The sequence below is a fragment of the Leucoraja erinacea genome, chromosome 2 (assembly GCF_028641065.1).
Source record: "Leucoraja erinacea ecotype New England chromosome 2, Leri_hhj_1, whole genome shotgun sequence".
Lineage (NCBI taxonomy): Eukaryota > Metazoa > Chordata > Chondrichthyes > Rajiformes > Rajidae > Leucoraja > Leucoraja erinaceus.
This window is the reverse complement of record NC_073378.1, coordinates 51,137,625-51,163,051: the sequence shown is the minus strand read 5'-3', so window position 1 is coordinate 51,163,051 and position 25,427 is coordinate 51,137,625. Positions and strand designations below refer to the sequence as shown.

The 25,427-nt window shown below is 41.6% G+C and overlaps 1 protein-coding gene across 1 annotated transcript in view; it reads right to left on the bottom strand.

Annotated features, from left to right (window-relative positions):
• Nucleotides 1-25,427, bottom strand: part of ankrd28b (ankyrin repeat domain 28b) — a 139,954-nt gene that overhangs the window by 93,480 nt on the left and 21,047 nt on the right. The window contains 2 exon segments of the mRNA XM_055656704.1: nucleotides 8,430-8,500; nucleotides 10,654-10,732. Coding sequence (XP_055512679.1) covers nucleotides 8,430-8,500; nucleotides 10,654-10,732 — 150 coding nt within the window.

The following is a 25,427-nucleotide window of genomic DNA, read 5'->3' as shown; positions in this document are numbered from 1 at the left end:
ACACATGCATATGTGAAGAAGGCAAATGGCATGCATGTTGTCTCCGTGTACTTGGTCACATTCTCAAAACCTGCATGGACCAACTGCCTGGAGTTTTTGCAGACATCTTCAACCTCTCATTACTGAGGTCCGAGGTTCCCACCCGCTTCAAAATGACATCAATGTCATCGTTGCTCAAGAGTGAATAAGCTGACATGCCTCAACGACTACCATTTAGAGGCATTAATTTAGTTTAGAGATACAGCGCGAAAACAGGCCCGTCGGCCCACCGAGTCCGCACCGACCAGCGATCCCCGCACATGAATACTACCCTACACACACTAGGTAAAATTCTACATTTATATCAAGCCAATTAACCTACATACCTCTACGTCTTTTGAGTGTGGGAGGAAACCGAAAATCTCGGAGAAAATACACGCAGATCACGTGGAGAACATACAAACTCCATACAGACAAGCACCCATAGTCAAGATCAAACCTGGGTCTGTGGGGCTGCGCCACCGTGTCGCCCTAAATGTGCGTGGTGATTAAGTGTTTTGAAAGGTTGGTTGTGGCGCATATCAGCTCCGACCTCAGCAAGATCCAGGACCCACTATAATTTGCCTACTGCCACAATAGATCAACAGGGGGTGCATGCTCGCTGGCTTCCCACTCTGCACTGGAACCTTTGGACAATAAAAACACATATGTCAGGTTGTTGTTCATAGACTACAGCTCAACATTCATCACCATCATTCCCTGCTAAACTTGTTACCAAGTCAGGTGACCTGGGTCTCTACAAATCCTCTTGCGATTAGTTCCGTGACTTCCTCCTCAACAGAACACAATTAGTACAAATAGGCAACAATATTTCCTCCTCGATAACCATCAGCAGAGGGGTACCTCAAGGGCCCAGGTCTACTGACTCTATAACCATGACTGCGTAACTAGACACAGTTCCAACTCCTTCTTTAAATTCACCATAACACCACCATTGTTGGACGGATTACAGTTAATGATGTTAGAGCATAGGAGAGAGATCAATCATCTGATTGATGGAGCCAGAACAACCTTGCCCTCAATGTCAGTAAAACCAAGAATCAGAATCAGAATCAGATTTTATTCGCCAAGTATGTTTCGCCAAGTATGTTTTTCAACCTACGAGGAATTTCACTGGCCAGGTCAGTCATACAATTAAAAGCAACAGATCACTCAAAAACACATTTTAACATGAACATCCACCACAGTGACTCCTACACATTCCTCACTGTGATGGAAGGCGAAATAAAGTTCAAGTCTCTTCCTTTTGTTCTTCCTTGGTCGGGGGCCTCAAGCCCTCAAGTTGACGGGACGGTCTTGACTCCCGTAGCCGGCGGCGTTCAGGCCCTCCCCGTCGAGGCGATCAGCTCCTGTATCGGAGAATTGTCAGCTCCCCCGTGCCGGGCGATCGAACCTCGCGTCGGGGCTGGATTAACCTTCTGCAGCGTTGGAGCTCCCAACTCGGCCTCTCCCGAGACTGCGAGCCCTTGGTGATAAGTCCGCAGTCCGCGTTGAGAGCGATCCCAAGCAAGGGATCCACTCCGATATTAAATCAGCGCCCCGCGGTGGGGCTCACGACAGTCCAATGCGGCTCCCAGCTCCAGCGATGGTAGGCCGCAGCGCCCAGAGAATGTGATCCAAAAATTGATCACATCTCCGGGAAGGTAAGGGCTTGTAAAAATGTTTCCCCCACAGATGCTAAAATAACAAAAAGATGAAAAAACAAAACAGACTGCCGGCAGGGCTGGCCATCTCCCCGGCGCCCCTGGTGGTCAGATGACTTGATTGTGATTGTTGACTTTAGAAGAGGAAGGTCTACGATCCACAAACCTGTCTTAATTGACAAGTCAGTAGTGGAGTCAACAACTTCCAATTAGAAATTAGGTGCAGGAGTAGGCCATTCGGCCCTTCGAGCCTGCACCGCCATTCAATATGATCATGGCTATTCATGGGCATGCATCTCTCTTAGGAGCTGTCCTGGACCCACCGTCGAAGGGATCTATAGGAGGTGTTGTCTCTAAACAACATACTGTCTTGGCTGCACTAGGGACTTAAGAGTTCTGTTTTTGTTTTGCACTTTATACTTTATTAAACTTCCTTTCATTGTCGATCTACTGAATACTGTGTCTACAAACTGTTGTGCTACTTCAAGTTATAATCTTGTTCTGTTTTGGGAAATTTGACAATAAAACACACTTGATTTCATAGTCTGGAGCATAGAATATAAGAGCTAGAATGTCATGTTACAACTTTACAAAACAATGGTTAGACCATACTTGGTGTATTGTGCGCATTTCTGGTCGCCCTAAAATTGGTTGAAAATTATTGCACTGTAGAGTACAGAGGAGATTCACCAGGACATTCCCTGGGTTGGAGGGCTTTAGGTATGGGGAGCGATTGACAGACAGGGTTTGTTTTCCCTGGAGCAGAGGAGGCCATGGGATGACTTGAAATGGGTACATAAAATTACGTGGCTTATAAAGAATAGTGAGAATCTTCTCTCCCTGGTAGGATTGGCAAAATCAAGTGGGGACAGGTTTAATGTGACGGGGAGTTGTAAAGAGGATCCCATGGAAATAGTTTATTTTACAGAGTGAATGATATCTGGAACATGCTGCCCGAGGGGGTTGTGGAGTTGGATGTAATCGACAATGTTTAATAGTCATTCAGACTGGTAGCTGAATAGACAACCATAGGATACTGACCGAATGGCGAAAATTTGAATTAATATAGATGGGAAAAATGGTCATGCAGGCATGTGTGGATATGTTTCTGTTTTTGTGCCATAGTACCCCGACTCTCTAAATATTAGAAAGAGAAAAGCCAAATTCTGATCATTATCTCAATTATCTTGTCAAACCACCAAATCCATCCATTTCAGTAGCACCTGCCTTAAACTGAGCCAATCCGTTGAATAGCTCAAAATCATTTTTGATTCCAGGATAATTTGATTCCTGGTGTAGTTTCAGACTACACATCCATCTCAGCGGCATTTCCTGACTCCAGCTTTGTCTCAGTTTACTTCTTACTGAAAAATCCATCCACATCTTTTTAACCTTCAGACACAATTATTAAAATAAACTTCCGCTAGTCTTTCTCATTGCACACTCAATAAAGTTGAGATTGTCCAAAATTCTGTCACTCTGTCCTAAATTTCACCAAATCTTGTTTACCGTCCACCTATATGCTTGTTGATGACAATGGCTTCCAGTTAAACAATAAACAATTTTAATATTCTAATTCTTCTCAGATCATTCCTGAGTATCACCCCTCTTCCTTTTCATAATCTTTCCCAGTCCCATAACTCTCTAGGAATTCTGGATTAATTTCTGAATAGAATCACCACAACTATGATGATCGATTTCCTTGGCTGCTAAGACTCCTCTAGGTATTCAAAAAAAATTCTCACTGATCGTCTGTCCTAATTTACCCTCTTACGATCGAGTCAATTTGACTTATTTGACAAAGATCCTGTGAAACAAAAAAATATTTTTGCTTTGTTGAGATGGTCCGCAAATGGGCATTGTTGTTCAGAAATAACAGAAGTTTGAATATGTCTAATTTTAATGGCAATTACGTCAACTGCATACAAAGAAACTGCTAAACACGGTTTCCCACATCAGCTAAATTTTCCAAATCCCAACACTAAGGTTGATAATTAGCACCTGCAAATGTCAACTTTGTGCAGTCTCAATTTCATATAATTTTCATTATTGCAGACATAACATTTTTTAATGTTGCAAAAATTCCTTACAAAAATCCAAATTAACAAGCTAATAAAAATAAAATATGCTTTGAAAAGATTTTGTTGATATTTCATGCCTCTCGTCACCATTCCTTGCCATTAAAATATATATGGAAATAATTCTTACAGCTCTTCAGATTTAGCACAGGATCTTTGTGAGAGTTCTTGTTCGAAGTCTCATGCAAGTAGCTCAAGTTTGTAAATTCTGCATTGAGTTCAATATTGCAGATAGGCACAGTGACTCATGCCAATTTCCTGACAGCAACCACTAGAATTCTCCATTTGAACTCTTACTGTGCAAGGATCCTAAAACTGCCTTCAGTTTCTTTGAATAATAATAGCAAATGCCTGTAATCTTCATGTCAATAATTCCACAAGAATTCCATACACATTCAAATGATTCTGTTTTCAATTCAAAAACATGAACCTGGAATATAGAAGTGAAGTGCATCCTATGTGGGGGTGATCAGTAATGGAAGAATGAGCTTCCCATAGAACATGATTGCAGGAATGTTTTGTCATTCCTACCTTCAGTCTGTAAGTCCATAAGACAGGAAGACCACTTCACAAGGTCAAAGCAGGGAAATTATGATATCTGGAGAGCTACATAATTTTCCCTTCTTTTTCAACATAAATTGTTGAAATATTACTCATGTCAGTTATAATCTACTACCACAAGCTTGAAGTTCTGATATATGGTGTCCCAATCCATTATTTGTAAATACCAGCTATATCATTCATCAACTGCTCCCAGTTACAAAGCAAATAACAAGTTAGCATCAGGCTTTTTGCAGTTCCATTATGTACAAGAATATGCCACTTCTACAATTTCACCATCCCAGAACATATGCAGCAAACAATTAATTTTGCCTTTTTCAGGCAATAGAGAAAATCACAAGCAGTACTATAGAGTCTGGGACACAAATGGAGATTGGTAAACATGTTTTATAATGGCAGAGAAACACAAGCTCGCTCCCCCTCAAAGCCATAGCTTGTGGATTTTGACCTACATGCTTTGTGAATAACCTACAAAAATATGACAAACTTATTTTGTCAACTTCCTTCTGCACTACCCCATGATTCAACAATGGGAAATGATTTTTATTTTTAAGTAATTTGCACTACTCACAGTCTATTTTATAATATCGGCCGGTTCTACGAATGAAATTTCAGACTAAAGGAATTATAATTTAGACATTTATGTATGTTCAAATACATAAAATAATCAACAATTTTTTTGAAAACAATGCGTACTGTCTCAATTATTAGATGCTGACAGACTGCGTGCATAAAGAATCAACACAAAATTACACATCATTTTGCAAACACTATTTGACCTTTAAGCTAGCTCGTCTTCTTGCCTGCATTAATTAAGCACTCCCACGTATAATGACAGAAATGCATATGAACATTTCAAATGCACATCATTATATCTTTAATGGCTTCAATTGGGGAAGGGATCATTATTTAAGTTTGATCTGGAAGCAATTTAGGGCTGCCAATCGGAGAACATAAATAAATGCTGAGGAAACCTGATGTGAAAAATAGACTAAATGACATTGCACAGAAATGAAAACAACAGTAAAAATAAGACAATTTCCATTCAGCTGCAGTAACTACTGAGAGCTTCTCATCAATTGTGCATTTACCAATAGAAGAACTTATACCTCACAATAGCTGTTCAATGCATAAAATCTTGGCGTATTAGAACACAGAACATAGAAAAGTGCAGCACAGAAATAGGCACTTCAGTCCACAATGTCTATGCCGAACACGATGTCAGGATAAACTATTCATACCTGCCTGCACATGATCCATATTGCTCTATTCCCTACATATCCATGCGCCTAGCTAAAAGCTTCTTAAACTCCACTATTGTATGCTTTCACCACGACCCCTAGCAGCATGTTCCAAGCATCCATCACTCTGTAAAAGTAAACTTCCCTTGCACATCTCCTTTAACCTTTCTCCTTTCACCTTAATGTGATGCCCTCAAGGCTTTAGCATAATAAAAGTGGGACTTTTATTTTCTTCAAAGAGTATTCATGCTTACAACTCTGCATCACCAAGCACCACTTCAATTAAATTTTACTCCAAGCATGATAAATCAATTCAAATGTAATTAATAGGCATACAAAGTGGCAAAGGCTAACAGTAAACCAGAGGACTGGGATTTTTTTAGGATTCAGCAGTGAATTTTCTGAATCTTCTGAATTTGTAGTCGGCAGGGCAGTACTCTGCATATCGCCAACTTGGAAGAATAAAAAAAAAAAACTGTAAAAGGGGAAAAAATTGATTTTGAGCGAAATAATGTGTGTGATATCAAAACAAACAGTAAGAGTGAATTAAAAGGAAACAATGCGGAGGCAGATATGTTAAATCAAGTGATTGCATCAGTCTTGAGATGGGCTCACATATATCACTCGGTGCATTTAAGAGAGAGTTAGATAGAGCTCTAGGGACTAGTGGAATCAAAGGATATAGGGAGAAGGCAGGCACGGGTCATTGATTGGGGACGATCAGCCATGATCGCAATGAATGGCTCGAAGGGCCAGCACCAATTTTCTATGTTTCTACGTTTCCATGTTTACACTAGTGGGAAAGTCACGAAGAAGGGAACCTGCCAACGAAATAAGGAGCTGGTCATTTAAAACCAAGGTGTAAAGCACTCAGAGGCCAGTGAATCTCTGGAATTCAGTGGTGGAGGCCAGATCATTAAATAGAGTCACAGAATCATGGAATCATACAGCACAGAAACAGTTCATTCGATCCAATGCAAGCATGCTGACCAAGAAGCCCATCTAAGCTTGTCCAGTTTGCCCGAATTTGACCAATACCCCTCTAAACCTTGAAGATTACCTGTCCAAGTGTCTTTTAAATGCTGTTTATACCACAAACCTCAATTACCTCACCTCCCTGACCAAGGCCCTTCTCCCCCGATTGCTCAGTTTGGCCGGGCGGCCAACTCTATGAAGAGTCCTGGTGGTTTCAAAGTTCTTCCATTTAAGAATGACAGAGGCCAATATGCTCTTCGGGATCTGCAATGCTGCAGAAATTGTTTTATACCCTTCCCCAGACCTGTGTCTCGACACAATCCTCTCGGAGGTCCACGGACAATTCCTTCGTCTTCATGGCTTGGTTTTTGCTCTGACATGCACTGTCAACTGTGGGATCTTATATAGACAGGTGTGTGCCTTTCCAAATCATTTCCAATCAATCTAATTTACCACTGGTGGATTCCAATCAAGTTGCAGAAACATCTCAAGAATAATCAATGGAAACAGGATGAACGTAAGCTCAATTTTGAGTGTCATAGCAAAGAGTCTGAATACCTATGTAAATGTGATATTTCAGTTATTTATTTTTAATTACTTTGCAAAAACACCTGTTTCCGCTTTTTCATTCTGGGGTATTGGGTGTAAATTGATGAAAACATTTTTAATCCATTTTGAAATAAGGCTGTAATGTAACAAAATGTGGAAAAAGTGAAGGGGTCTGAATATTTTCTGAATGTACTGTAGCTCAGGCCCTCGAGTCCTGGCAACATCTCATAAATCTTCTCTACACTCTTTCCAGATTAATGAAATCCTTCCATTAGGAAGGTGACCAAAACAGAACACAATACTGCAAATACAGCCTCACCAACGTTTTGCACAACTGTAACATTACGACCCAATTTCTATACTCAATGCCATGACTGATGAAACCTAATGTACCAAAAACCTTCTTTACTAGCTTATCTATGTGACACCACTTTAAAGGGAAATATGTATCTATACTCCTAGATCCCTCTGCTGTATTATATTCCCCACGGCCCTGCCATTCACTGTGAAGGTCGTACCTTGGTTTGACTTCCCAAAATACACCTCGTACTTATCTGTATTAAACTCCATTAGCCATTCCTCAGCCGACTTGCCTGGCTGATCAAGATCCTGCTGTTATCTTCACCATCTCCAATACCACCTACTTTCGGTGTTATCTGCAAACTTACTAATCATGCTTGGTACATTCTCATCTAAATCATTGATATAATCGACAAACAGCAATAGGCCCAGTGGTGATCCCAGAGGCATACCAATTATCACAGGCCTCCACTGTAAAAACCAGCCTTCCACCACACCCTCTGCTTCCTTCCATTATGCCAATTCTGTATCCAGTTAGCTGGCTCTCTTTGTATCCCATACGATCCAACCTTCCAAAGGAGACTGCCATGCAGTACCTTATCAAATTCCTGCTGAAGTCCAGACTACGGCCTTGCCCTCGTCAACCATCGTGGTTACTGCTTCAAAATTCAAATCATAAGAAACGATCTCCCACATATAAAATCATGTGACCATCTTTCATCAGCCCCAGTCTATCCAAATGCATATATATCTTATCCCTTAGATATGTTTAAGGCTGAGATATAAATACTTTAAAGCTTGAGGAATAAAGGGTCATGGGGTACTGGCATAAAAAGCAGTTGAGACCAGCAAAGAACAATCATGAACATATTGAAATGGGGGTTGTCTTGAGGGGCTAATTGGCCCTAATCCTGCTCCTATTTTCTCCGTTCTTGTAACCAGAGTAAATATACAAAAAGTTGTTGGGTCGGTGGTAAAAGTGCACATGGACCTCAAGACAATCTCTAATCCTAATAAATAAGAGAAATGCTATGTGTACTTACCTCACTGCACGAGGCGACAGCACGATGTAGGGGAGTCAACCATTTGTTGTCTTTGGCATTAACTCTAGCGCCTAAAAGTACAAAATTATAAGTAATAACTAACAATGGTCTGCGGAGATCTTCCCAGCAATTCCAAATAACTGCATGGATTCTTACGATTGAATTCTCTAGATAATCCATGATGAAATAAAAATGCAGTAAACAAAATAAGACTAATAATCTGGGAACTGCATTCAAAATCCATCTTTCCCCACAGGGGTTGATCTGGAATTTGAAAGAAAGTTAGTTTCTCAGGGCACCAATAAAATTGCAAACTGCTGGGGTTACTACTACCGTTCAAAGATGGAAACTGCTGACACCATATATAAACACATCAAAACCAGATTCTCTCATGGTACATCTTGCTTCTCCTCAAGAATACAGGTCGTTCCCAATGTAGTTAATGGGTTTAGTTTTTATGGACATTTATTAGTCGATTTTGTCAGCGAATCAAAAAATACACATATCAGTCGATATGATAACCATTCCGCCATTGTATGGTAATGAATAGCATCAAATGTACAAGCTGACAAGAAAGAACAATTACTAAAAGTTGAGACAGAGAAGAAACTAGTTCCGCCGCTTGGAGGAATGAATGTATGTGTGTAAATCGAACTTCTAAATTTAATAATATTATGGGAGTTAGTTTGTATATCCGGGTGTCCATAACGCGAGGATGGCCTGCGCCTTGAAATCAGCATTTGACCTGGGAAACAAGTGAAACATTACCCTTAATATAGCTGCCAGACTCTAAATTTGCATCAGAAGTATTAATCTGCTGCAGCATATGTGGAAGCGACCACTGCATAGTATCTGTAGAGTCAAAATCCATCTTCAAAATAGGGATAACCTTCATCATCGATACCCATCATATTCATCATCACTGTGTTTAATAAGGAATATTCTGAACAAGCCTAGTAGTGGAAATACATGTGGAATGGGTCATTAGTAACAGCAAATCTGTATCCCATGACAACCCTTAATCCAGAGGCTTGACAAAATTCTCATCCTACCACTAATGTCAAGCCAGGGGACGTACCATGGTTCATTGAATGGAGAAGAGCAAGGTGGGTGTAGTGCCTAGTGTACCAAAAGCATGGTGCCAAATTGTCAAATTCACAATACAGGGATTCGTGCATACTAAATACCCAAAATAGGTCAACAGTTCGATGTAAGCAATCCTACAAAAAATGGATTAGATTAAAGCCTTTCAGTCCTGCCACACCCTTTTGTGAAAAGCAGTGAACAATTACATAGCTAACAAGAAGAGGAATCACCAAGAACTCAGGATGCTTTGTTAGAAATTAAAGTACGAAGTGAATCAGCTCTAAAATAGGTTGTTATGTACTATGCTCTACTTGGGTAAGCACTAATGTGCCCTTTACCTGAATGAACCTAAAGAATGTGGTTGCATTTTGCTAGCAACCTGACAAGTTGGCAGTCAAGCAAGTGAGATGATTTGTTCTCTACCTTTTTTAAAAACTAAAATTACATTTCTCCTGGCCTCCATGACAATGGCAGGATACCAGTGCAGTTGTTGATAGGCCTACTTAAAAGTCACAAACCTCATTCCCCTTTTGATAAACAGTTGAAAAAACACTATATAGAGTATACCTTGAAGAATATTTAACATCGCAAACTTCGAAATGCAAAAAATTACCAAAAGCTAAAAATAAAACGTTTCACAGTAACCAGTCAGCAATATTTTAGTACCAAGTGCCAATTAGAGTCCATAATGTAGCACAAATTCACAAATTAAAAATTGGTTGAACCCTCTTGCTCAGAGAACCATTTTCCAGTTTTGAGCAAACTTTAGAATCAGGTCATATATTTATCTGAATCCCCAAACAATATTCTCCATTTGCAGATGTGTAGTTCCCAGTCAAGCTAGGAATTTTGCCCATAACAGTCCTTTAAGGCCTCAATGAGGCTCGAGCCAGCTCAGACCTGGCATGAAATTCATAGATAACTTTTTACGGTGCCATGGTCTGCAGATTTCAAGCCCATGGGGTCGGTGATCTTACTTAACTAGAAAATGACTCTTTAGAACTGAAGGCTCCATCGACTAACTTTTCAAAATAAAAAGTCCTAAATAGCATCTTCTGAAGCTGTTATGTTCTCCTGCTGCAATATCAGTAAAAGATCTTAACAAAATACTGGAGTAAATGGTAAAGTCCAAAAATACCTGATAAAATAAGTAGTTCAATAATTTCAGCATCTCCTAGATAAGCAGCAGCATGCAAAGGAGTTCTCTTCTCTGCATCCTAAAATGAGAGGAAAAATAATTTTAAGAAATGTCTATTGTATCTTGGTGACGTTACAAAATATTTTTTACCACATCACTCACTGTTAAAAGAGAAACACTGATGTCTTCCAAAATTGCAGTATGCAGTATTCTATTCCAATTCCAGTCGTCTGCACAATTTGCAGATTTTTACAGCGCTAAAGGCCATTTTGTCCACTGTGCTTGCGGTAATTCTGGAAGAACTAACTATGCAATAAATTCCTGTTTTTAAAATTCCTCTATTCTCCCCCCCCCCTACACTTGCAAACGTTCAATTTCAAAAATGTGCGTTTGAAAAATACTAAATCATACAGGCAAGCATTCCAAATCAATCCTTCCCATTTCCAAAAACTTCCAAACTTTCCCTGAAGCCTTTGCCAATTGCCTTAAGTTTCTCCTGTGGTTTTTATTCCTCCTGCCAGTGGAAACCGTTTTCTTTTACTTATTCAATCAAAACACTTCATTGTAGCTGGTTCTGTTTGAATTTTTCCACAGTACAGTTGGCACTCATCCATCAACTTAATATCACAGCAATTGGCTGACTTTAGGCGACTTGCCTAGCAGCGGGAAAAATATAAAGATTCCCCTTGTAACACAACATATAGAAACAAGGATTCAGTGCCAAATGCTAAGTTGGCATACTAGGCGAGTCCCATTTGTCCCATATCCCTTTAAACCCTTCCTATCCTATAAAGACGAAACTGTGCCTGATATACTGCACAGCACAGAATTAAGATCCTCACCTTGGTCTTGAGCATTCATTTATTTTAATCAGATGATGCAACATAGAAACATGTAAAAATATAGAGAATAGGTGCAGGAGTAGGCCATTTGGCCTTTCGAGCCTGCACCACCATTCAATACGATCACGGCTGATCATCCAACTCAGTATCCTGTACCTGCCTTCTCTCCATACCCCCTGATCCCTTTAGCCACAAGGGCCACATCTAACTCACTCTTAAATATAGCCAATGAACTGGCCTCAACTACCTTCTGTGGCAGAGAGTTCCAGAGATTCACCACTTTCTGTGTGAAAAATGTTTTTCTCATCTCGGTCCTAAAGGATTTCCCTTTTATCCTTAAACTGTGACCCCTTGTCCTGGACTTCCCCAACATCGGGAACAATCTTCCTGCATCTAGCCTGTCGAACCCCTTAAGAATTTTGTAAGTTTCTATAAGATACCCCTAAATCTCCTAAATTCTAGCGAGTACAAGCCGAGTCTATCCAGTCTTTCTTCATATGAAAGTCCTGACATCCCAGGAATCAGTCTGGTGAACCTTCTTTGTACTCCCTCTATGGCAAGAATGTCTTTCCTCAGATTTGGAGACCAAAACTGTACGCAATACTCCAGGTGTGGTCTCACCAATACCCTGTACAACTGCAGTAGAACCTCCCTGCTCCTATACTCAAATCCTTTTACTATGCCAGGGCAACATTGAAGGAATTGTTTATCAGATGTGATATTGAGGTTGTGTATTTTTTTTAATTGCAAGTTGTTCACTGGGTATTCAGACTAATATTGTTCTGTACATAAAATAACTTTTATTTGATCAATTATGTTAACTGTGGAGATCTTGCATTATGCAAACTGGCTAAACTATATATACACATTTAAAAAACTGCAACATGTAAAAATATTTTACACGTTCAAAGAATTTTCTTTGATTCAAAAGATAAAGGGAGTGCGGAAAGATATAAATGTGAAACTCATCCGACAAGGAGGATGATACCATTTAATATTTCATCTACATTCAAACTTTTATATTGTCACCGTAGCACTGCACTTAAGCACCAGCAGCCTTTTGACTCGCTACCGAATATACTCCCAGGATGTTGCAACTAAGACTAAAGTTACCATCAGGGTAAAATAATTGAAGACAATCTGAATAAAACAAACTTTTGATTCTAACTATTGTCGTTCTGTATCGTGTCCCCAGTTAAAACCCAGTTAAAACCAAAATTTGAACAAAGTTGATAAACTTTGCTCATGAAAGTTTTAGTCATATCCAATATCTCTTTCTTTTTGTCACATTTGCTTCAGTATATCAATCTACTTTATGTTATTTCACAAATATTGTCTTGATCATAACATTGATCTTCCACACTTAATATCATCATAATGTAGAACTATAATGCATTTCTTGAACACTGCTATGAAGTAAACATGGTATATGAAATATGTCCCAAAAACTAAAATTCAGCATGAGACAAAGATTCCCAAAATAATAGACATGTAAAATATATATCTTGAAACCACACAGAAACTCAAATTAATATCAAGGAATGACTAAGGTGGCTGAGCGTTTTGTGAGGAAGTTTTTTTCAACCACAGTGGACATGCTTGCCTTGGAGTTAAGAAGGTTTAATAATTGAGATAAATTAGATAAACGAGTTGTATTATCAGAAAAGTTTGAGCTGGTTTAGCCCGTACACATGAATTTAGATGCAACAGAAGGAATTATGCTGAATTATATAATATTCTGAGGTTTGATGGGTTAAATTCTGAGAGGATGCAGTCCTACTGATGGGGATGTAGAACTAGGAATATAGTTTGATTGTTTGATAGTAGGAGGTCATCTAATTCAAAAGTCAAGAGTCTTTAAATGTCATGTGTACTGACAACAGAACAATGCAATTCTTAACGCAGCAGCATAATAGGCCTGTAAACACAATACTCATAGATCATACATAATAAAAGAAAATCAATAAATTAATACACCAATACTAGTACAAAAATCCCAAAGTCCCTTGTTTGAAAGTCATTCCATAGTTCATAGTTGAGGTTAGTGTTGCGCAGTATTCAACAGTCTGAAGGTTGTGGGTAAGAAGCTATTCTTGAACCTGGTGGTCACGGTTTTCATGACTCCTATACTTTCTTCCCCAGATGGAAGGAATCAAATGGGAATGTGGCTAGGCAGGTGTAGGTCTTTGATGAAACTAGCTGCCTTTTTAAGGAAGCACCTCCTATAGACCCCTTTGATGATGAGATGGTCAGCACGTCAATGGACAAGACAGTGTCCACCATTTTTTGTAATCTCCTTCATTCCTGGGCGTGTGTGTAGCCGAACCCAGCTGTGATGCAACTAGTGAATATGCTCTACTGCACAATTGTAGAAATTGGAGTATTATTCATCAACATAGCAAATCTCCTCAATCTTCTAAAGAAGGGCCGAAGGGCTAGTTTCCTTCTAAGGAAGGGCTTTCAGTGGGCCGAAGGGCTAGTTTCCCCGCTGTATCTCTAAACTAAATGAAGGAGGAAGTGTTGGGGGTTCTTGAAGAGGATTAAGGTGGATAAATCTCCAGGGTCTGATTGATCTAACCCAGGTTAATGGGAGGCAAGAGAGGAAAATGCAGGAAACTTGATGAAGATCTTTCTACTTTCTCTAGCTACAGGCGAGGTTCCACAGCACAGAAGAGGAGCCAATGTTGTTCCTTTGTTTAAGAATGGAAGTACAAAGGATGCAGGAAATTAGAGGGTGGCAAGCCTCGTGTCATTGGTGGGGAAGATTTTGTATTTATCAGGATAGGATTTCTAGTATTTGGAAGAGAATGGAATTAGGATTAGCCAGCATGACTTTGTAATAGCAGGTCATGTCTTACTAAAGGCCCTGTCCTACGATGCGGGTTTACCCAAGAGCTCTCCCGAGTTTAAAAAAAATCAAACTCGTGGTAAGTACGTAGAATGTACGTAGCGGGTATGTCGGAACTCATGGATGTCTCGTAGCGGCTCGTAATGCTAACGGCAGGTACTCGGGAAACGCGGAAACACGTGAAGTTTTTTCAACAGTGTGAAAAATGTCCAGAGTAAAAATATACTCGTGACAAAGTAACACGAGTTTGATTTTTTTTTTTAAACTCGGGAGAGCTCTTGGGTAAACCCGCATCGTGAGACTGGGCCTTAATATTTTGAGGAGGTGATTAAAAGTGACCAATGAGGGCAGAGCAATGGATATGTGATGACAAGGGAGCACAGATGCTGGTTTAATCCAAAGATAGACACAAAATGTTTCAGTAACGGGTCAGGCAGCATCTCTGGAGAAAATAGACGAGGGTCTATTTTTCAGTCCATTTTCTCAGCAGATGCTACCTGATCCGCTGTATTACTCTAGCATTTTGTATCTATCTGCATGAATTTTACAAAGGCATTTGAAAAAGTCCATCATGATAGACTGATCCAGAAGATTAATATGCATAGGATTTGCGGTAACTGGGTCAGTTACCGCAAATCGTCTGGATTCAGAACTGGCTTAGTGAGGGGTGTGTGGGATGGGTGTTATTCTGGCTGGTGTTTGTATATATACACAACCTGTACATAAATGTAGATGGGATTTGATAAATAAGTTTGCAGATGACACCAAATTACAATTAAAACACAAAGTACTTGTGCTAGAGTGGATTTGTAGACAGTGAGGAAGGCTATCAAAGTATACAGCAGGATATAGATCAGCTATGGCAATGTTCAGCAGATGACGTTAAATCTGAGTAAATGTAAGGGATTGTACTTTGGGAGATTGAATGCAAGGGAAAAAATATACTGTTCATGGCAATGACCCTTAACAGCATTGATGTACAGAGGGATTTTGGATTTCAGTCTGCCGAAGGTCGCAAAATGACACTTATTCAAGTTCTTCAGAAATTCTGTAAACTAGCATCTGCAGTTCCTTGTTTATTTTGAATGATTGATAAGTTGCTTCTGATTGTGCTTTTTATGCAACTCCAAATGAGGGGGGGGGGGGGGGGGGAGGGGGGCAGTGGGGCAGAGCTCACTCACAAGGAGCCAAACTGCTTCATTCAATTATTATTTCCAGCACTCTAGGGGATATTTTTATGGATTATAAAATGACTCATGGTCAAAAGACAAAAGCACACAGGAAAACCATAATGAGTCACAGACAGAAAATAATTGAATCCCAAGAAGGATGATGCAGGGTACTGCGCAGAAGGATTTAAAACAACGAACAGAGTAGTTTAATATTGCGTCTTTTTTTTAATCTGGAGATATTGACGAATGCAAGAGATTTTACTTTCAATTTACTGGGCAACAACCTATTTTTGGGCAGTGGGTTCCAATCATAAATGAGGGTGTGATCTTTGATGACAAAAAATTAAATTTAATGAAACATTTGACAAGAGGCAGGTGAAATCAGGATATGCGCTAGAAATTATGGCAAGGCAGAAGTTTGGAAATAATAATTGCAGGACGGTTACCTGGAACAAGCCACCAGAGGAGCTTACAGACGCGGATACAATTATAACATTGAAAAGGCATTTGGAAAGGTACTAGGAGAAAAGAAAAGGGATACAGGCCTAATAGGCAAATGGGGTCAGCATAGAAAGCAAACATGGCCAATATGGATGAAACAGGCTGACAGGGTCTATTTCTGGGGTTACACAAAAAAGCTGGAGAAACTCAGCGGGTGCAGCAGCATCTATGGAGCGAAGGAAATAGGCAACGTTTCGGGCCGAAACCCTTCTTCAGAAACCCGTCTGAAGAAGGGTTTCGGCCCGAAACGTTGCCTATTTCCTTCGCTCCATAGATGCTGCTGCACCCGCTGAGTTTCTCCAGCTTTTTTGTGTAACCTTCGATTCTCCAGCATCTGAAGTTCCCTCTTAAACAGGGTCTATTTCTGTACTGTCTGATTCTATGATGCAGTGCCAGTATGTTTATAGGCGGTGCCATAAAGTGGTAATTGTGATTAGTCTATAAATGAGGGGGACAGTAATGCAAGGCATGACAAAGATTGGGACCACACAGAAACAGACTCTTTGGCCCAGTTTGCTCATACCAACCAAGGTGCCCCATCTCCACTAATCCAACCTGCCTGTATTTGGCCATATCCATCTACACCTCTCCTATCCATGTACTTGTCCAAATGTCTTTTAAATGTTGCTATAGTTGATATAGTTAAATGTTGTGGGAGGGGGGTGGGAAGAGAAGGGGAGGGGGGGGAGAAGGGGGGGGGGGGGGGAGAGAAGGGGGGGGGGGGGGGAGAGAAGGGGGGGGGGGGGGGGGAGAGGGGGGGGGGGGGGAGGAGAAGAAGGGGGGGGAGAGAAGGGGGGGGAGAGAGAGAGGAGGGGGAGAGAGAAGGGGGGGAGAGAGAGGGGGCGAGAAGGGGGGAGAGAGAAGGGGGGGGAGAGAGAAAGGGGGCGGAGAGAGAAGGGGGCGGAGAGAGAAAGGGGGCGGAGAGAGAAGGGGGCGGGAGAGAGAAGGGGGGAGAGAGAGAGAAGAGAGAGAGAGAGAGAGAAGGGGGGAGAAAGGTAAGGACAGAGAGAGAGAAGGGGGAGAGAGAGAGAGGGAGGAGAGAGCGGGAGGAGAGAGAGGGGAGGGTGAGAGAGGGGGGGGGGAAGAGAGAGGGGGGGGAGAGAGAGAGGGGGGGGAGGAGAGAGAAGGGGGGGAGAGAGAAGGGGGGGAGAGAGAAGGGGGGGAGAGAGAGAAGGGGGGAGGGAAAGAGAGAAGGGGGGAGAGGGGGGGAGAGAAAGGGGGGGAGAGAAGGGGGAGAGAGGAGAAGGAGTGGAGATAGTTTTAAGAAGTTTAATAAAGTTAGCGGGCATTTTACCTTCCGGTGGGTCCATCTGGGTCGTGAAACTCCAATGAGCTAATCAAAATGGCCGGTCAGCGAAGGAGATTGCCTTCGACTGCCTGTAAGTAAATAACGACCCCAATGGCTTTGAACAAATGGAAACCTATTTTTAGTCTAGCCCGTTTCGATTTTGTTGAAATAATCGAAGGAACATAGAAGAAGCCTCGACCACGTGGAAACCACTTTCGACCATTAGGGAGAGTGACCAAAACCTCCGGGAACCTCATGGAAAGCTTGGGTGGCGCGCAAGGTCACCAGAGGTTTCTGTTCAGGTTTCCTAAGTGGGACAGGGGCATAAGTTCTGCAGAATTGTGGATGACAACATATAGATGCATGTACTTTGTTGCTGTGCTTCACAATGTTCAGTCATGTATCTCTTGATAGAATGGATAGCTTTCATTAGTTGGTAGGTTTTCAACAGTCCCATGTTTGGCACTTTCAGAGTAATTAGCTGCCATGTGTTGGTGCTACAGGAGGGTGGCAAATGAAGGTGGATTGCACAGTTCCATATTTGAAGGAATAATTTGCATTTAAATGGGAAATTCGCCTTTAAATTTCTAGAATTGGACAGTTCTTTCCCAATGTTGTTTTCCAGATATGGGTACAAGTCTTGCATATCAAGTTTGGATGCAACGACATCTCACACGGATTTAGGATTTAGCAATTTGTTGATAATACAGTTCACTTATCAATGGCATCCGAATAATCCCAGTGTACATCTCTAGCAACATGAAGAAGCATGCCCATGCTCCCATGATGTGTCCCATATATTCTTAGTACTGTGTTGGAGACCTTATTTTCTATATTCTTATACATCAATAATCCTTTGCCCTCAGTGTATATGGCTGTGAGCTGTGCCTACATTTGACTAAGGCCCAACATCGGAACATCCTCATAAATATTTTATGCACACTTTTCAGACATCCTTCCTACAGCAGGGTGACCAAAACTGGACACAATTATCCAAGTATAGCCTCACCCATGCCTTGTATAATTTTAACATAATGTCCCAACTTCTGTACTCGATACCCTAAATGTTGAAGGCCAATGTATCAAAAACTTTCCTTACATGACTACCAATAAAAAAAATCAAGTTGTTAATCCAGTTATAAGAGGACACTGGATAGGCTGGGCCCTGAACCAGAGGAGCCAGAGGGATGACCTGATAGAGGTATATCAAATTATATGGGACATTGACAAGGTAGATAGTGAGAATCTGTTTCCCTTGATGCGGGAGTCTAAAAGAGAGGATAGGTACAAGGAAGAAGTATGAGGAGATCAGAGGGGGATTTTGCCCTGCCACCACGCACAGCGTGACTGTAATCGTCATGCGCTATCTGAGGTGATGAAGGCAGGTCCTCTCAACTGTATTTAAGAAGCATCTGCGCAAGCACGCAAATCACCCAGGTTTATAAGGCTTACGATTCAAATGCAGTTAAGTGGAATTCGTATAGATAAGTGTAATGACTTGCATGCACACCAAAGGCCATTTCTGTGCCGTTCAACTGACTACAGAAGAATATTATCAATGGTATTACATTTCCCCCCCATGTTTTGGCCTAAATCCTATAAGATTAGAGTGCTAGATTTTTTTATTCAATTGTTTGTGAATTATTATTATTCAATTACATAATTCAATTTGTACCAATAAAATGCGGAATAAGAATAACCAATTAAAGATACTAACTTCTCAACCCCACTAGGTAATTGCATCTTCATCCCGCTGATCTAAAGGTAAGCATTACAAAACAATCAGTGACTAAATTTAGGTTTATAGCCTGCCTTGAATACAATACTAACTCAAGATATACTGCTTGCACAAAAACAGCTTACTGTTCTGCCACCACAGAACTTTCCATGCTCACAAAAACACTGTCTTTCAGAATGCAGAACAAAAAGAGCACAATTTCAGTGAAGTATTTAAAACTACATTCATTATCTACAGCACAGTTAGCTCCATTTTGAAACATAGTCCGTGGGCCAGAGGGTCCTACCGTGAACCTACTTCTTTGATCCTGCTTCTTGGGTGTAATTTTGTTCATTGGCATCTCTTCTGTCGGAAAAATGATGTTCCCAAGAAAAAAACTAATTTGGACTGGGTTTTTTTAACCCTTATTTCAATATATGTCAAAATTGTGTTTTTTCAAACTTTGCCCTCTTTCTTGGGGTCTGTGAATTTGGTACTTGTAATTGAGTCTGTTTCTTAGTAAAGCTACATAGAAAATCCACTAAATTAGGGCCATATCATATTAAACTATAAAAATCACCAAGCTCTGCCAGAGGTTTCACCAATTTGTTTTGCTGTTGCATCAGTTTGATTGGCTTGACTTTGCCAATTCCTTTGAAGGCACTTGTTGAGTCACAGCCTGAGAATGCATGCAGTCCATGTAATGCTGAGCAGTATTCTGAGGAGGACTGTTTTGCAAAATGGGTGACATCTATTAGCCTTTGCCTGTTGCCTCTCCCTGTGTCAAAGAACACTATGGTGTCTTGAAAGCTGTTTGACAATAGACAATAGACAATAGTTTGCATAGTGAAGCAATATGAAAAAGATATCGCTGTCTGGACTTCTGACTTGTACGTGGTCATATCCTTGCTCTTTGCCATAGTTGCAGTACAGGCTGCCTCGCAAGTCTGTTTTTTTTCTTGGCTTGACTTCAGGGGTTGAATCTCAGACTGCAGTGTCTCTTACCCATTCCGAGAAGTAAGAAGTGTGGCCTCTCCGTCCTTAATGAAGATCCATGCAGCCTCTTTGCCATGTCATGCTCACTCAACACATCTTGAAGAAGTTCAATGAGCTGTTTCTTGTTCTCATCATTGGTCAAGAACTGCTTCCAATCTCTTGGTTTTTTGGTCTTTCCTCCTTTGATTATTCACTTCTCCGCACACACGCTGTGTCTGTTCACTTGACCACTGAATCTGGTTTGTACATATCGGTACTGAAGACAATATCATTAGGTGACAAAACATTGAAGATTTTTATGCCAATCTCTTTGAAGTTTGCAGGAATCTCTTTGAGATAGGAGAATGCAGCATTGCCATCTTCCACTATCAATGTCTTGTTACTAGCAAGAGGTTGTAAGTTGTCTATATCTTTCAATATGTAGTGTAGACTCTTGAATTTATCAGTCTTTGCAAATAAGTTGTCTGATGTACCAATGGAGTAGGGTACAGGTGTCAGAGAGTACTTCATAATCTCCCGTAGATTGAGTTGACTGCCAGAACTTTGTGCTTTGACCATCAGTTGAAAAGCAATATCTCCTTGTTGCTTGTACTCTATAACCTTTTGTTCAGATGTTTTCAGCTTCACTCTTTTCTTTGTTTCTGCCATGGTTTTGAGCTTCAGATTCTTGATGGGTTCAGAGAATGCTGTCTTTTTCTCAAGTCGCTCTCTAATGAACTTCTCTTTCTGTTCTTTTCCTGTGGTAAGTACCATTATGACATATTTCTCCACTTCAACGGAACACGTGCACCAGAAGAGAGTACATACAACCCAGTCTTGTCATCTACGTCAAAAGGATTCAGGAAGCTCTTTACAGCATCAATGGTTTTCTTTACACATTCCTCACTGTTCCTTATCTCAGTTCAGATCAGATTATTTAAGTCAAGCTGGTGGAATTCAGGTTCAGTACAGGATGTTACACAATAGGCTGATTGTTGGTTGTTGATCTCTGTGTTTGCTTCCGCAATTGGTACCAGACTTTGCCTTCCATCACAGTGAGGAGGTGTTGGAGACACACTGGGATGGATGATTAGGTACACTGTGTTAAGTGTGGGTCTTGGTTTTTTTTTGTAATGTAAAAAACTGTAGTAAATGTAATTTCGTTCAAACCTAGGTTTGAATGACAATAAATAGCATTCCATTCCAGAAGTCATGTCTGCGAGGCTGAGAGTTCAGAGAGAAATTGTGCCCTTTCTGTTGAAGTTCAAACCCATCTCTGATAAGCACTGTGATTCTCCAAGATGCCAGAGAGCCCAACACCACTAGCACCACCTCGAGAATTGTCATGCTTCATGATCGTCTCCTCAACCGTTTTGTCAACAGCACATTGGTTTCCTGGTATGAACAACCTAGCGACGCTGATGGGCACCTCTTTCGAGGAAAGCCAGGGGATCAGGATGTGATTCTTCGATGTTTGCCAAGAACCCTGCAGCAAGGTAGGTCAGATAGCGGGAGTAAAGGTAAAGAAGAGATCGGGCATAAGAAACAGACAGCGCAAGTGCAACGGAAAGTTGTTCTCTTTCACAGACTCTTTCAATGAGAGAACAATCCACACAGAATCCATGTACGACAACCAAAATTGTGCAGTCTTCCCGAGTGATCCTTTTCGAACATCAGCTTTGAAGCTCTCATACGACTCCATCAATGAGTTGAGATCTGCATTGGCCATAACTTCAGCAAGTGCCTACTTTGTTGACGATCGGATTAGCTCTTGTTGATGATCGGATTAGCTCTTGAAAGATGCTCTTTGATTCCTCTGGTATTCCTCAGCACAGCATCTTTTCCCACCAGGAATTCATCAAGAAGGAGCCTCCACCATCGTCTTGTGGCAGTGCAGATTTCTGTCATAGTTCTTTCCTGTCATAACACCTTTCATAGAACCAGTAGACATGAGTCCCAATTCCATGAGGCCATCCTGAAGTCTGGATCCTTCCATTTTCTTTCAACTTTTGATGTGTGGCAGAAGACGTTTAATGCGGATAAATGTGAGGTTATCCACTGGTAGCAAAAACAGGAAGGCAGGTTACTATCTAAATAGCGTCAAGTTGGAAAAAGGGGAAGTACAACGGGATCTGGAGGTCCTTGTTCATCAATCTATGAAAGTAAGCATGCAGGTACAGCAGGCAGTGAAGAAAGCGAATGGCATTTTGGCCTTTATAACAAGAGTAATCGAATATAGGAGCAAAGAGGTCCTTCTGCAGCTGTACAGAGCCCTAGTGAGACTACACCTGGAGTATTGTGTGCAGTTTTGGTCCCCTAATTTGAGGAAGGATATTCTTGCTATTGAGGGAATGCAGCGTAGGTTTACAAGGTTAATTCCCGGGATGATGAGACTGTCATATGCTGAGAGAATGGAGCAGCTGGGCTTATACACTCTGGAGTTTAGATGGATGAGAGGGGATCTCATTGAAACAAATAAGATTGTTAAGGGTTCGGACACGCAAGAGGCAGGAAACATGTTCCCGATGTTGGGGGAGTCCAGAACAGTTTAAGAATAAGGAGTAAGCCATTTAGAACGGAGACGAGGAAACACTTTTTCTGTCAGAGAGTGGTGAGTCTGTGGAATTCTCTGCCTCAGAGGGTGGTGGAGGCAGGTGCTCTGGATGCTTTCAAGAGAGAGCTAGATAGGGCTCTTAAAAATAGCGGAGTCAGGGGATATGGGGGAGAAGGCAGGAATGGGGTACTGATTGGGGATGATCAACCATGATCACATTGAATGGCGGTGCTGGCTCGGGGCCGAATGGCCTACTCCTGCATCTATTGTCTATTGTCTATTTATTTGATCCCTGCCTTTGCAATATCCTTAATTAACTATTTTCCTTCTGAGATCCAAATAATGTAAACTATTTATTTAAAATCTGATTCTTAATAACGTAAACATATTCATGACTTTAAAACCCAAGCTTGGTGTCATCTGATCTCTAGTCATTGAGCTGTACAGCACAGGACAGGTGATTCATCCTACCTTGCCCATGCCAATCAAGTTGGTGTTCTGGGCTAGTCCCAGTTGCCTGCACTTGGTCTATAGCCCTCTAAACCCATCCTACCTTATATGTATCCAAATACAATTTTCGTAATAGTATCTGGTTCCATAACTTCCTCTGGTAGCTCCTTCCAGACACTAACTACCCTCTGGCTGAAAAAGTTGAAAGAAACCTTATGGAAATATGTCTTTCAGCCCACTGAGTCCATGCCAACCATCAATCACCTATTCAAATTAGTTCCACGTTATCCCACTTTTGCATCCACTTGCTACATAATAGAGGCAATAAAAGCCAATAAACCTACAAACAATACATCATGCAGATGCTCGTTTATACCAAAGATGCTGGAGTAACTCAGCGGATCAAGCAACATCTCTGTAGAAAAATCTAGTGACAGGTGACATTTCACCTCAGATTTAGATTCAGATTCAGATTCAACATTAATTTTCATTGTCAGTGTACAGTACAGAGACAACAAAATGCAGTTAGCATCTCGCTGGAGAGCGACATAGAATATGATTTCAATAAATAAATCTATTTACATGCATAAAGTCATAGTGTTTTTCCTGTGGGTGGAGTGTCGGGGGGGGGGGGGGGGGGGGGGGTGATTGATTGGCAGTCACCGAGGTACATTGTTGAGTATTGTGACAGCCGCAGGGAAGAAGCTGTTCCTGGACCTGCTGGCCCGGCAACGGAGAGACCTGTAGCGCCTCCCGGAAGGTAGGAGGGTAAACAGTCCATGGTTGGGGTGAGAGCAGTCCTTGGCGATGCAGAGCGGCCTTCACAGACAACGCTTGCTTTGGACAGACTCAATGGAGGGGAGCGAGGAACCGGTGATGCGTTGGGCAATTTTCACCACCCTCTGCAGTGCTTTCCGGTCGGAGACAGAGCAGTTGCCATACCATATCGATGGTGCTCTCGATGGTAGCGGTAGAAGTTCACCAGAATCTGAGGAGACAGATGGACCTTCTTCAGTCTCCTCAGGAAGAAGAGACGCTGGTGAGCCTTCTTGACCAGAGTTGAGGTATTGTGGGTCCAAGAGAGGTCATCGGAGATGTTGACCCCCAGGAACCTGAAGCTGGAAACCTCCGTCCCGTTGATGTGGATGGGGGTGTGCATGCTGCCCCTAGACTTCCTGAAGTCTACAATGAGCTCCTTGGTCTTCTTGGAGTTAAGGGCCAGGTTGTTGTCAGCGCACCATGCTGCTAGGAGCTGGACCTCCTCCCTATAGGCCGACTCATCGTTGATGCTGATGAGGCCAATCACCGTTGTATCATCTGCATACTTGATGATGGTGTTAGTACCATGTACAGGTGTGCAGTCGTAGGTGAAGAGGAAGTAGATGAGGGGGCTCCTGTCAGGTGTCACCTAGATAGGTGACATTTCGGGTTGGGACCTTTCTTCAAACAAATTGCATCATGATGTCCCAACATTTGTATGTGTTACCATTCCCATTGAAGGCAAATGTGCCAAATGCCTTCTTCACTACATTGTCCACTGGAATTCCAAATTTGTAGGAACCATGCCCCTGCATTCTCAGATATCTGTCCTGTAATACTCTCAAGGCTCTACCATTTAACGTGTAGGTCTTACCCTGATTTACGATACGATACGATCTAGGTCTTACCCTGATTTGACATACCAAAATGCAACACCTCATCCTTGTCAGTGTTAAAATTACATTTGCCATTCCTTGGCCCACCAAATAATCGAGATCCGGTTGTAAACATAATGTTCTTCTTAAGGACCTGACCCACTAATGGGACTTATCAGCGACTGGCTTCGACCTTCAAGCTCAAGTGCACTCTCCTGAAAAACCTCGAGCTGAATCGACCGATAGTGATGAAACTGTGAGCCGGATCGACCGTCTGCGCACACAGACACACACACACTGCAAAGGCGGGGGCACGGGAAAGCGGGGGAGCGCTGTCTGAAATTCACACCCGCGATGAACATAAGGTAAAAGACGGCTGGCACAGTCCTTTAGAGAGCACGGGGGGGGGGTAGAAGGAGTGGAGACACTTTTAAGAAGCTAGACAACTTTTAATAAAGTTTAGCGGGCATTTTACATTACCGGTCAGTTTACTTACCTTTTTTTTCTCACCGTGCTTTACCTTCGATTGCCTTCGATTAGCTACAAAAGCATTACGTACTATGACCTACCTCGACTAAACCTACCAGTAAAAAATATAGATTTCTTCCATGACGACCTTTTTTTACTCGCCTGCATTTTTCAGCAAGTTGAAAAAAACGGCGCTACCTAGCTGAGGCCTCGAGTACGCGGGGACTACATTCGAGCATGAAGGAGAGTTACAAAGACCTCCTAGGACTTTGTGTCAACCATGCTGCGAGTACGAGTCAAGGGCAAACTCTTCTAAACTCGCGAA